The sequence below is a fragment of the Salvelinus fontinalis genome, chromosome 41 (assembly GCF_029448725.1).
Source record: "Salvelinus fontinalis isolate EN_2023a chromosome 41, ASM2944872v1, whole genome shotgun sequence".
Classification (NCBI taxonomy): domain Eukaryota; kingdom Metazoa; phylum Chordata; class Actinopteri; order Salmoniformes; family Salmonidae; genus Salvelinus; species Salvelinus fontinalis.
The window spans coordinates 9,819,902-9,832,807 of NC_074705.1; the positions used below are offsets into that span (position 1 = coordinate 9,819,902).

At 44.1% G+C, this 12,906-nt stretch overlaps 1 protein-coding gene across 1 annotated transcript; it reads right to left on the reverse strand.

Annotated features, from left to right (window-relative positions):
• Positions 1 to 21: 21 nt before the first annotated feature.
• On the reverse strand, positions 22 to 12,107 carry LOC129840359 (cilium assembly protein DZIP1-like). Its single transcript, XM_055908173.1, is given in 20 exon segments — positions 22 to 569; positions 660 to 822; positions 973 to 1,100; positions 1,284 to 1,669; positions 1,897 to 2,032; positions 4,962 to 5,166; positions 5,390 to 5,547; positions 5,937 to 5,996; positions 6,241 to 6,291; positions 6,461 to 6,509; positions 6,808 to 6,936; positions 7,101 to 7,163; positions 7,247 to 7,372; positions 7,497 to 7,643; positions 7,765 to 7,901; positions 8,229 to 8,313; positions 10,182 to 10,745; positions 10,747 to 10,779; positions 11,106 to 11,245; positions 11,982 to 12,107. Coding segments are annotated over 19 exon segments (2,715 nt in total). The 5' UTR covers positions 11,121 to 11,245; positions 11,982 to 12,107; the 3' UTR covers positions 22 to 489.
• Positions 12,108 to 12,906: the final 799 nt, after the last annotated feature.

A 12,906-nucleotide genomic window follows, 5' to 3' on the forward strand; every position in this document is an offset into this window, starting at 1 on the left:
CATCAAGGAAAGGGATGAATGTTTTCATTTGATAAAAAAATAAATAATGTTTATTGCTAGCATGTATAAATATTTTAGATAAAAGAAAATGTGTTTTTGTCTTTCATAGAACACACAAATGTCTTACAAATGCCATGTAAATTGTTTTGACACAAATCATACAAGTACCTCACATGGAGTGCAATATCACATTTCATAAAACCTCTAAGTTGACAATTCACTATAGCTAATATATAATCTGTATATGAAATAAAAACACTGAAAACCGCCATAAGGCAGATGGCTACCACTGTCATAGGTGTATGTCTCTAGAGATCCACTGTGTTCCCGAGCAGAGGATCTCTTCGTTAAGTCTCTTTTATATGCAACTGCAATTCTAACAGTATCGGTAAATCATGTATAAGTATATTTGCCTTCCAAAGAATTCCTATGGGCGTCATATTGAGTTTTATCATTGTAGAACTGTAAACCTGTATCACCTCCATATTACTATATATCATCGTCACTCCAGTCGCTGACAGAGACCAGACTGCTCTTCAGAGTGCTGCCGGTTCCTGCTTCATTCAAACCTGGGGAATGGATAAACATCATCAGAGGCTGAAGGTGAAGGATAAAGGGACCTGAATGGAGCCGGATCTGTGAGAGTGAGTGAGACTGACCTGTTTTCGGTCCCTTCCCGGTGGATGTTCCCCAGACACTGGTAGTGCTGTCTGAGTCCAGGCTCTTCCTCACGGGAAAGGTGGGCTTGCCCACGGGGGCGGGTACCGATAGGTCATCCAACGAGGAGATATCCCAGTCATCCTCATCATCATCGTTTGTATACTGAAACGCCACATAACAGTCCAGACGAACACGATTAGGATATTCTGACGTCATTCTGACGTCAGCAAATGTTCTGTTTGTTCTCTGTGTCTTATGTTACTCTGAGTTGATGATGACACTGCAGAGAGGAGACGAGAGAGGATTTCTCACCTTGAGTTCCCGTACAACGTCTTTGTCTTTCCTCTCTGGTAAGGTGCTCACTCCCCCTAGTGGCTTCTTTGGTCCTCTGTCTGCAAGCTGCTTCTCCAGGCTCTTAGTCAAGTCCTTGACCAGGTTATCTGGAAAGACAAATATGGTCAGCACAACGCATAAAAACCTATGGGCAACAGTTTTCAATAAACACACAACTAAAAAAGAAAAGGCTGTAGACTTGGTATATGTGTGTTGTTATCTGAAATTAGCACTTAATACCACACAAAGGAGTAAATCATAGCAGTAAAAACAACAAAAGTCCCTCTTACTATTTGTAGTCTTCTGTACGTTCCCATTCTTGTCTTTGTAGTTCTGGAGCTGTTGTGGGTCGATCTCCTCCAACTCACTCCCCTCTGTCCACTCTCCCTCACTCTCTGCCACAGTGACCCCCATCTTGGATGTGTTGACCGCAGCGCTTCTGGGCTGCTGGGGTTTATATGGCTGAGCCTGGGTGGTCCTGGGCTGGCCAGATCTGGCCTGGGCCGGTTTGGACTGGGTGAGTTTGTGATGGGGGGTGGTCTTGGGTTGTGTTGGTTTGGGCTGGGACGCTCTGTGATGAGGGACTCTCTGCTGCTGCCTGGGTTTCTGAGGTAGCTTCTCCTCTTCAGACTCCTCCTCCTCTGTTGACTTGTCGTCTGAGCTAAAGGGAGGGGTCCTATGAGGCCAAAGGCAATGTCATAATTTGAAATGAACATACAATCAATCACTCTCTTATAAAGGTAATAAGACACAGCTTGTAAGACAACTCACTTTCTATGGTATCCTTCTCAATGCAACAGACTACGTACTCAGATTTATGATACCACATAAATGAAGCCAGTGGCGAGGTAGTCTCTGGCATGCATTGAGACACACAGCAGGAGATTCTGACTAGGTACGTACTTGGGAGTGGAGGTCTTGGGCAGGGTACTGGTAAGGGTCCGGGGGGCAGGCTGTTTGGCAGGCGCTGCTGGTGGTCCTGACATCACTTGGGTCACCTTGGAGGAAAGGCTGCTGGACCGTTGTCTGGCCTGGGTCACTTTCGGGAGGGACAGAACAACAACAATCAGCTGATTAGTTCATTTGAGGACGTCTCGAGTCCGAAGTAGGTTAAAACGGTGACGGACATGACTCCTGTTGGGAGCAGCTTAAGGCTTAAATGTTACATTGATTAAGGGGTCCTTGTTTAATGTCACCAGCAGCGTCCTAGCAAACTATCACAAGAGAATGGAATGGACTCATGAGATGAAACATGAACCCCTCAGCAAAATCCACATAGAACTTTTGACTCATTCAAAGTCCTCATACTCCCCACATGCTATAGACCACCAAGTGCTAACAGTCAGTATCTGGATAATATCTGTGAAATGCTTGACAATGTATGTGATATCAGAGAAGTATATTTCCTGGGTGATTTAAATATTGACTTGCTCTCATCAAGCTGCTCACTCAAGAACAAACTTCAAACTGTAACCAGTGCCTGCAACCTGGTTACATACAACACAGGAATGAACTCATCAACATGTATTGATCACATCTTTACTAATGCTGCAGAATTGTGCTTTAAAGCAGTATCCAAATCCATAGGATGTAGTGATTACAATATAATATCCATATCTAGGGAAACCAAAGTTCCAAAGGCTGGGCCTAATATAGTGTATAAGAGGTCATACAATACGTTTTGTAGCATCAACATTCATATGTTGATGATGTAAAGAATATTTGCTGGTCTGTGGTTTGTAATGTGGAGCAACCAGACGTTGCACTTAATGCATTTATGTAAATGGCTTATTCCAGTTACTAATAAGCACGCACCCATTAAGAAAATGACTGTAAAAACTGTTCAATCCCCTTGGCTTGATGAGGAAATTGAAAAATTGTATGGTTGAGAGGGATGAGGCAAAAGGTATGGCAAATAAGCTGGCAGTCCAACTGACTGGCAAACTTACTGAAAATTAAGAACTAAGCTAAATAAAAATAAAAACTATACTATGAAACAAAGAAGTGATATAAAGAATGATAGTAAAAAGCTTTGGAGCACCTTAAATTACATTTCGGGTAAAAAAGCCAACTCGGCTCCATCATTCATTGAATCAGATGGCTCATTTATCACAAAACCCACTGATATTGCCACCTACTTTAATTACTTTTTCATTGGCAAGACAAGCAAACTTCGGGATGACATGCCACATCCAAGTATATTAGACCAAATTATGAAAGACAAGACCTGTACTTTTGAATTCCGTAGAGTCAGTGTAGAAGAGGTGAAAAAAACAATTGTTTTCTATCAACAATGACAAGCCACCAGGGTCTGACAATCTGGGTGGAAAATTACTGAGGATAATAGCGGACAATATTGCCACATCTTCAATTTAAGCCTACTAGAAAGTGTGTGCCCTCAGGCCTGGAGGGAAGCTAAAGTTATTCCGCTACCCAAGAATAGTAAAGCCCCCTTTACCGGCTCAAATAGTAGACCAATCAGCCCGTTACCAAACCTTAGTAAACTTCTGAAAAAAATAGTGTTTGACCAGATACAATGCTATTTCACAGTAAACAAATTGACAACAGACATTCAGCACGCATATTGGGAAGGACACTCAACAAGCATAGCACTTACACAAATGGCTGATGATTGGCTGAGAAATTGATGATAAAATGATTGTGAGGGCTGTCTTGTTAGACTTCAGTGCAACTTTTGACATTATCGATCATAGTCTGCTGCTGGAAAAACATATGTTATGGCTTTGCACCCCCTGTTATAATGTGGAGAAAGAGTTACATGTCTAACAGAACACAGAGGGTTTTCTTTAATGGAAGCCTCTCCAACATAATCCAGGTAGAAGCAGGAATTCCCCAGGGTATCTGTTTAGGACCCTTGCTTTTTTCAATCTTTACTATCGACATGCCACTGGCTTTGAGTAAGGCCAGTGTGTCTATGTATGCGGATGACTCAACACTATACGCGTCAGCTACTACAGAGACTGAAATGGGTAGAAAGGAATAAGTTAGTCCTAAATATTTCCAAAACTAAAAGCATTGTATTTGGGACAAATCATTCACTAAACCCTAAACCTCAACTACATCTCTAAATGAATAATGTGGAAATTGAGCAAGTTGAGGTGACTAAACTGCTTGGAGTAACACTGAACTGTAAACTGTCATGGTTAAAAACATATTGAAACAACAGTAGCCAAGATGGGGAGAAGTCTGTCCATAAAAAAAGCGCTGCTCTGCCTTCTTAACAACACTATCAACAAGGCAGGTCCTACAGGCCCTGGTTTTGTCGCACAGACTACTGTTCAGTAGTGTGGTCAGGTGCTACAAAGAGGGACTTGGGAAAATTGCAGTTGGCTCAGAACAGTGCAGCACGACTGGCCCTTAAAGGTACACGGAGAGCTAACATTAATGACATGTATGTCAATCTCTCATGGCTCACAGTGGATGAGAGATTGACTGCATCATTACTTGTCTTTGTAAGAGGTGTTGACATGCTGAAGGCACCGCCCCCCTGCATACCCCACAATACATGCCACCAGAGGTCTCTTCACAGTCCCCAAGTCCAGAACAGACTATGGGAGGCGCACAGTACTACATAGAGCCATGACTACATGGAACTCTATTCCACATCAGGTAACTGATGCAAGCAGTAGAATCAGATTTAAAAAACAGATAACAATACAACTTATGGAACAGCGAGGACTGTGAAGCAACACTAGCAGGCACAGACACATGCATACACACACATGATAACATACGCACTATACACACACGTACAATGGATTTTGCGTTGTGGATGTGTGGTAGTGGTGTATGGGCCTGAGGGCACACACTTAGTGTGTTGTGACTTACGTAATGGTTGTATTGTAATGTTTTTAAAATTGTATAACTGCCTTAACTTTGCCGGACCCCAGGAAGAGTAGCTGCTGCCTTGGCAGCACCTAATGGGGATTCATAATAAATACATCTACCTTGAGTGGGTTGTTTTGGTTTGACCCGCTGCTCGGGGGCAGAGTCACTCCCCGTCCTCTTGTCCTTCAGTCTCAGACGCAGTGTGTGAGCCACATCCTCACGGTGACGCCAGTAGTCCGGAATGTCCCTCGCTGTACTCTCTCTCTCCATGCGCACCTTAGCCATGAGATCACTGTACTCACTGCCTCCGAGTCCCCTCAGCCCCTACAGAGTTGTGTAGATTAGAAAACAGAAGACGCTTAAATATCATAAGGATTATCTTTACTGGGGAGACAAATGATCCCTTAAGTCTATTAGTGAAGTCAATTTGTTGTATGTTTTTGATGGTGCATCGCTCAGGCTGACTCTTTAATGGCATAGATCTTCCACAGAGTGTGATTTTAAAGATTCCATTGTGTATCTGTACTCATGAAGGTACAGTACATACCGGTTTGACTCCCAGGGACTCAAGCTTCTCTAGGAGTGCCTGCTCCAGGGCGGGACGCAGCTCCCTCTTGATGTTGGGGTTCTTCCTCAGGACACTGGTCACCGAAGACGGCTGCTTCATTACAACAACTGGCTTCTTCTCAGACACGCTGGACGAGTCTATGACAAGCAACAGACAGGTACAGTACACGTACACACATACACTTGATAACACACTCAAAATAACACTGACGCCTTTGTAGTTTCAGAGGACAGGCTGGGCAAGCATGAAAATGATTTGAGAGAGGTGCATATGACCTTCCTTTTCTTCCATCTACAAAGGACCTGTGCCATAGATAACTACAGCTAACAGCCACAGGATTCTGGAGAGCGTTGGGCAGAAGAGGAGAACATCTTGCTGCTTTTTTGGGCCAACGTGGCTTTGACTGACTCGACTTCACAAATGCTCACTGACTACATGGCAGGCATCACAGACCGACTCACACGTCCGTGCAGAGAGCATGCATGGAGCAGACAGACAGACGCTGCTGCCGTCTAGACTGTGTTACCTTTGTCCTCCTCAGACAGCTCCTCTATAGGATCCAGTTTAGGAGCAGAGGGAGGCTGCTCTGATTGGACAACACAGGGGGTCAGAGGTCAGACAAGAGCGGGAATTAGGAGGAGGGAACTCAGTAAAGGGAACAATAACATTGATCTTTAATGGTGTCTCGTTGGGAGGTCTGATCATTTGGGAGAGATCGCTGACAGAACAGTCTTGTTACGTGCTTGCCTACCTTTTCTCTGAGCAAAAGGACGCAGACGTCTAAATTGACTGAGCTACATATGGTTGGGAATCTCCTGCTAATAACCTACCCTTCACTACTCTCTTTGGTTTAGGCTCTGGTGCTGGGGCTGTTATGATCACTGAAACATACAAAGTAGGAACAATTGTCAGTAATAACAGGTTCTTTACAGAACTACAAACCGCTAATATCCAAGTTCAAGCTAACATCCAGATTCAAGCTAATATCCAAATTTGACAAATATAAACATAGTCATACAAAAAATAAAGTCAATGAAAAAGTATGCATACCTGGAACTTCAACTAATTTAGTAGGTGGATTTGAGGACATATGCTTTATCTGTGAAATGAAGAAGTATAATTAGCTACCTTACTTAATTATATATATTTTTATGTTTTGTATTCAAAGCTGTTGAACCCCAAGGGCATGATCTAATTTAATTGAACTTCTTAACATGCTTATGAAGTCAGAGTGGCCCTGACGACTACACTATATGAGCGTGTGAAAACATGACACGTCCATCCGGCGCCATCAATCCAGGATTTCCTGTATGAGGGCCAAGTAGGTGCCCTGTTTCCTGATATTCCCAGCTGCCCCGGTGGCCGGGTCGCCAGGGGGTGGTGGTGAGTGAACTGACCTGCTCTCTCTGAGAGAAGATGATTAGGTCCCGCTCCTGAAGCCGCTGGTCACTCTCCTCCTTCTGCCTCTGGCTCTGCTGCTGCCACTCCACCACAGACGACTCCAACCTGCTAAACTGATCCTGCCACTGAGAGGAGACATAGGACAGACGTAGACGCTAGAGATCCCACTGCGATGGCTGCCTCTTTCAAGGCTCTCCGCTGACCATTAACTATTCAACAGAACTCACAAGTAGTTCTGTTAACCAGTATTCTTCATGAAAGCTTCACAGATATGTCATCCACATCTTACCTGATTCTTCTCGCTCTCATGGTTAGCCTTCATTTTTTCTATTTTTGATGTAAACCTTTCTTCCTGTAACAAAATAAATAGTTGATCTTTAAAAAAAAATCACAACTTGAAATATTTAAGAGAAGAAGTACTGCTTAGCTGCTTACCAGTTTCTTGTGTTTCTGATCCATCTTCTGGACCACAACCTTGTGTTTTTCATCCCTGTCTTGGTCAGTCTGCTGGGGAGCAGCACTGGGCCTCCTCTCAGGAGTGGTCAACTGGACATCCACTTTCTGTACAGATCACATCCAATCATTCAAACAAAAACCTCCCTGAATTACAGAACCAAATCACCAACGCATCAGTTTGAACTGGACATAGAACCATGAAAGTCAGCGCTTTGACAAATGGACTAACTTGTTGAAGAAGAGCGTTCCTGTTGTGAAGCATCTCGATCTCCCCCCGGAAACCCTCTCTCATCTCCTCCATCTTCCTGTGTTCTTCTTCCTTCCAGCTCTCTAGCTTTCTCATCAAATCCTGGTGCATGGACTGCTGGTCTCTTTCCTACAGATGAAAGAGAATGAAAATGGTCAAAAGCTCTAAACAAATACGCAAGTGCAAACATTGCGTTCAATAACAAAGTTGATCAATGCCATGGAAACAAGCACGGTTCTTATTGTCCCACCTGAGAGGCTTTGGCCAAGAGGGCTTGCCTCTGTGACTCCAGCTCAGATGTGGTGTAACTCAGCTGCCCTTTCAGCCGACTGATCTCCTCCTCATCTGCAATGCTCTTCACTTTCCTCTGGTTGACTGTCCTTAACTCTGAGAGAAACAATCACAGAGACATACTAATGAAGAAAAAGTTAGCCTAACTATCAAAGATACACCTCTCTCTTTCTGCTAGACTGTGTGGGAGTGTGTGACATGTCTACTGCTGCAAACTAGAGCGGGATGTCATGGGAACTGGTTTTCCAGCATTGAAGGAACACTGTGGTGCGCTTGGGGACAGCCATACCAGTGGCTCCCTATGGGACTGTCAGGGGAGACAGGGTGGTTGGCTGTAGCGAACCTTCTTACCTGACTGATGGTTACTTCCCTACCGTTGTCTCTAAACTGATGATCAAACCTTTTAAAGCTCTCTTGACTTACGGCTGTCGTACTCGTCTGGATGGCGACGTTGCATATGATTCTGGAGAAAGGAGGAATTCATGAAGGCTTTATCACAATGTTGACACTAAAGGAAAAGAAAAGGAAACGTAATTATAGATCTACAGTACATTCCCATGCAAAGATTGCAATGAATCAATGGTCTGAATACATGTTGTTTGCTACCTTCACTTATAGATCAAATGTAAAGCCAATTTCGTAATAGGCAACTTGGGTTGTGTGTAAAAATTGAACACATCTGAACCAGAAGCTTAAGCCACGACTATACCATCTACCATTAAACTTTAGGAACTGTTTCCTGGGAGACAGATCAACATAGCGTGAGTGACGTGATTCTCCCCGGATGCCTGGCATCACCTCGCTCCAGCTCACAGGGGGAGTGACAGACGGGGCAGATTAAACGCTGGAGCAACCACATCACACACCACATTTAACGCCCGACACCAACACAGCTTGCATCTGTGCCTTCATTCAAATTGAACTGCACTGCCACCTTGTTGCCTTGCGTGCTGGTGCTCTACCATGCTGCAGGGGAAGTGGTGGTTTCTACAACAGAGACCCTTGTTGTTGTGTGCTGTAATTACATTGCTGCTCTTGAATAACTTTGGAAATCGCCAGTGAAATTGAATTAGGTCTGGTCATTGATAGAATCAAGGCGATTGTGTATCTGTTGGCATCCGTTTGCCGTGTCTTGATGTGCGAGACGGTAAATAAAAAAGCGGACTTAAACGTTCATTTTCTAGATTGCATTGACAACACACAGGCTGAAATAGGCAGGACGTTTCTTGAATGATAAAAGCACTACAATTTAGGCAACATTTCTGTGCTTTGCAGACAATTAGGCTAGATACTGTGTATCAAATACACTGTGCATTCTGTATATCTGTTGAAGTTTCTGTATCATGTAAAATGTAGCTTGACGCAATACATTTGAGTACCTGTGTGAAACAATAAACCCATCTAGGTCTATTTTTGGATGCATGGTGGCCCATCAATAATTGAGCTGTACAGACGCCTCGGTTATCAACGTGCCTGTTAGCCGGGCAGGGCACTCTCACCTAGCAACAATGCTCAGTCATATGAAACACTAGTTGTTGTCTTGGCCAAAGCTGGGCCCTATTCAACAGCAATGCCCTTTAAAAGTATAAGGATATATCCTTCTATTCTACATCTTTTCAATAAATGCATACATTTCTGGTGTAGAAAATAGAACATCAAAACGTCACGTTGACTCGAGACCAATGTCATTATGAAAACATGAATGAGGGTAGGGGAGGTGGTTCAGCCATTTTGGTTATGTCTCTTGCCACCCTTTTGTAAGTGGGCTGAAAGAAGTAGGTCTAATTATCCCCAGCTGACACCACCTGCTCAGAGCACAATCCTATTGTTTAAGTCCCAAAACAAGGCTGATAATGATTACGTCTACCAATCCTTATAAAGTGGCCACATTACAGCTACGGGACGAGGTGAACCTATTTCCAACACTATGTCTCTGATTTAAATGGTATAATTAATTTAAACCAAATCAAATTCGATTTGTCACATGCGTCGTAAACAACAGTAGACTAACAGTAGACTAACAGTGAAATGCTTACTTATGGGCCCTTCCCAACAATGCAGAGATAAAAACAATAACAATTATAGGAAAATAATAACACGAGGAATAAATACAGATTGAGTAATGATAACTTGGCTATATACACAGGGGTACGAGGTAATTGAGTTAGATATGTACAAAGATGAACCTCCTGTTAGCATTCTCACTCCTCTGACAATGATAATTGAACAAAACTAAAGTAGCTCTGAATACCGCCTGGAGAACAATGGCTAAGAGGAGGACCCAGGAGGAAGGGGGGTGGGGGGGACTAACTGTTGTACAATACACATGGAAACAGACACCGAGAAGAAGCGGCAGCGTGAGGAGGTGTTCAGTACCTTATGGCAATTAGTCATGTTGATCATAGCCTGCTGGTTGAGGGCAATGATTTTCTTCCTCTGCTTTAGCTCCGTCTTCAGTACCTTGGCCTGGTCCGCCTGCTTCTGCTGCTGGGCCAGGAGCTGCTGGTGCTCGCGGGCCTGGGTCTGCAGCCTCTCCTCAGCCACCCCCAGGCTCAGGGTCAAGTACTCCTGGGAGTGCAGCAGGTACTCCACTGTCAGCTGGGCCAGACGGAAGAGCTTGAGCAGCGCTGGGTCCACGGGGCTCTGGCAGCGGACACAACGCTCTCCCTCCACGTTGCAGAAGGTCACCCCTGTGATGTGCTCCTGCAGGGTCTGGAAGTCCAGTTCGCTGGCCACCAGGTCCACGTCCACCGCGCTGATCCGGCGCCAGTCAACGCTCTCGCGCCGCGGACGGAAATTGAAGGGCGGGTTGGTGGTGGATGTGGAGGCAGACATGGCTGGTGCTGGAAAACACCGGCTGCTGGAGGAGGGCTGGCTCAGGGGGGAGTTTAGGGGGGAGGGGAACACAGCTGATGAGTGGGTACCTTGTGTCTCTGGCTGGCTGGTATGGGTAATAGACGTTATTGTAAAATGGCTGAAAAAAACAAGACATTTATACTAGGTTATTACTTTGGATTTGACTTGTGACAGACAACAACGAAGAGATTATTGTGTGCTACAGATTAGAAATGCAGCATCTCAATCAAGGTCAGGGAGAAACAAACCTTCTGCAGGGATCACAGCAGTACAACAGCTGCATGAACAGAGTATAGAATATGGAAGAAGATAGCAAAGATTCCACCTCTCAGCACATGAATGAACCATATGAGACGACACAAAAAAGCCTAAGCATTTACATTTGTATTCGATGGTAATCTACCCAGTTCTGCTGATGTCGAGTTGATGCCGTGTTGTCCTTACCATCGTGGATTTCATGAGCCTTTATGCGATTGAACATAGAGAACGAGTAGTCGTTACCTATTGGTGCACGCCGCGACACCGAGGCAGGGCGTCCTCTCGATCACCATGGAGACAGAAGTGGGTCTCACTTTACGGGCTCCCTGGGGAGACACTTTATCAAAATATTGCACCTAATCAATCCTAAATGATTCCACAATGCACGCGACTGCAGCATCAACAGCATCCTCGCAAGCAAGCTGGATGTTTTCAATGTTTTTGTGAAGCCACTCATGCCACTGACACTGCAGTAATAACATATGACCATTTTTAATTAATGTTCTGTTATTCTACCCACGTGATATCTGATAAAATGCTTAAACGTCAGTCTTTTTTATATTTCCCTCAAATTACGGGCACTGTGCCTCAAAACAGTTCAAGTTGGGACAAGTTGAGCCCAACAAAAGAACAGAACGTATGTGGAGAAAAAGTGTATTTTTTTTTAACGTTAGCTAACGTTACCTAGCTATAAATGTAACTTGGCTATATTAGTTAATAGCGGAGTAACTAGTTATTTGGCTAGCTAAGTAACGTTTATTTTGTAGACATGAACAAAATAGCAACCAGTAAGTTAGCTAGCTCACACGTCTGTATTTTCAAAAACATCCCTAACTAGTTAGCGGACTAAACTCCACTCCATGGTGAAGGAATGAGTTTAGTCCGTTAGTTACTACTGTCAGCTCGCTAACATTAGCTAGCTAAATTGGTTTACAGACATTTAATTTAGCAGCAAACAAATATATTGAACATGGACTTCATTGTATGTGCCTTTTGAATGTATCTCATAAAATAAATACCATTCTGATCTAATTCTAAGTTTTAGTTAGAACGCAAACTTACCGCCCGCAACGTTTTTAAAGTCCATAAAAACTGTTTTTCCACGAGCCTCAAACTTTACTGAGCTCTTCGGTTGGAGAGACTGGAGAGACCGCGGTGACGTAGCAGCTGCTGCACACATTCCAAATGCTCTGCTCATCGCGTGTCCCCTCTCAAAAGAGGGTGGAGGGGAATTAGGGAACTCAAACTGCTGAGATTTAGGAAAGGGGGATTGACAAATGTGGGTGTTAGTCTATTATCCCCTGAATACGCAAGTGCATATACCATATACCATATACACATTTAGAGTCACAGTGCTTTTAACATTTTGTTGGCTGTTGGCCGTTACTTTTTAGCCACAGTCGTTGTTTTTATAGGCAAGAAAAGCAACGGCGCAAAGGACAGCGCTCAAAGTGGTGTTCGTTTTTAAGCGGTTTTTAGTGGCTAAATGACTCCCCCCTGTGGTGTAGATTATGAACTTCCCCACATAGATGTGTGCCTTGTTCTGCCAGAAGATGTCAGTAGTAGGTCCTTTATAAAAATGTTTATCCATCACTGGCATGTCAGCTAGGAAACATGTCAGCTGTTTTAGTTGAGGGCAGTCAGGCCAAACAGCTGTGGGGGCAGGGAGAGAACACAGCACCTCCTTGTCAAAAGAGACAGAAAGACACTGTGGTGTGCATCGTTCCAGTCAGCACACTCAGGCATACACACACACACACACACACACACACACACACACACACACACACACACACACACACACACACACACACACACACACACACACACACACACACACACACACACACACACACACACACACACACACACACACACACACACACACACACACACACACACACACAGTGAACATTACATTGTTCATTTAACAGATCATCTAGTGCTGAACCTGCTGTTGGAGTCCCGCTGCTGTGGTAGACTGACA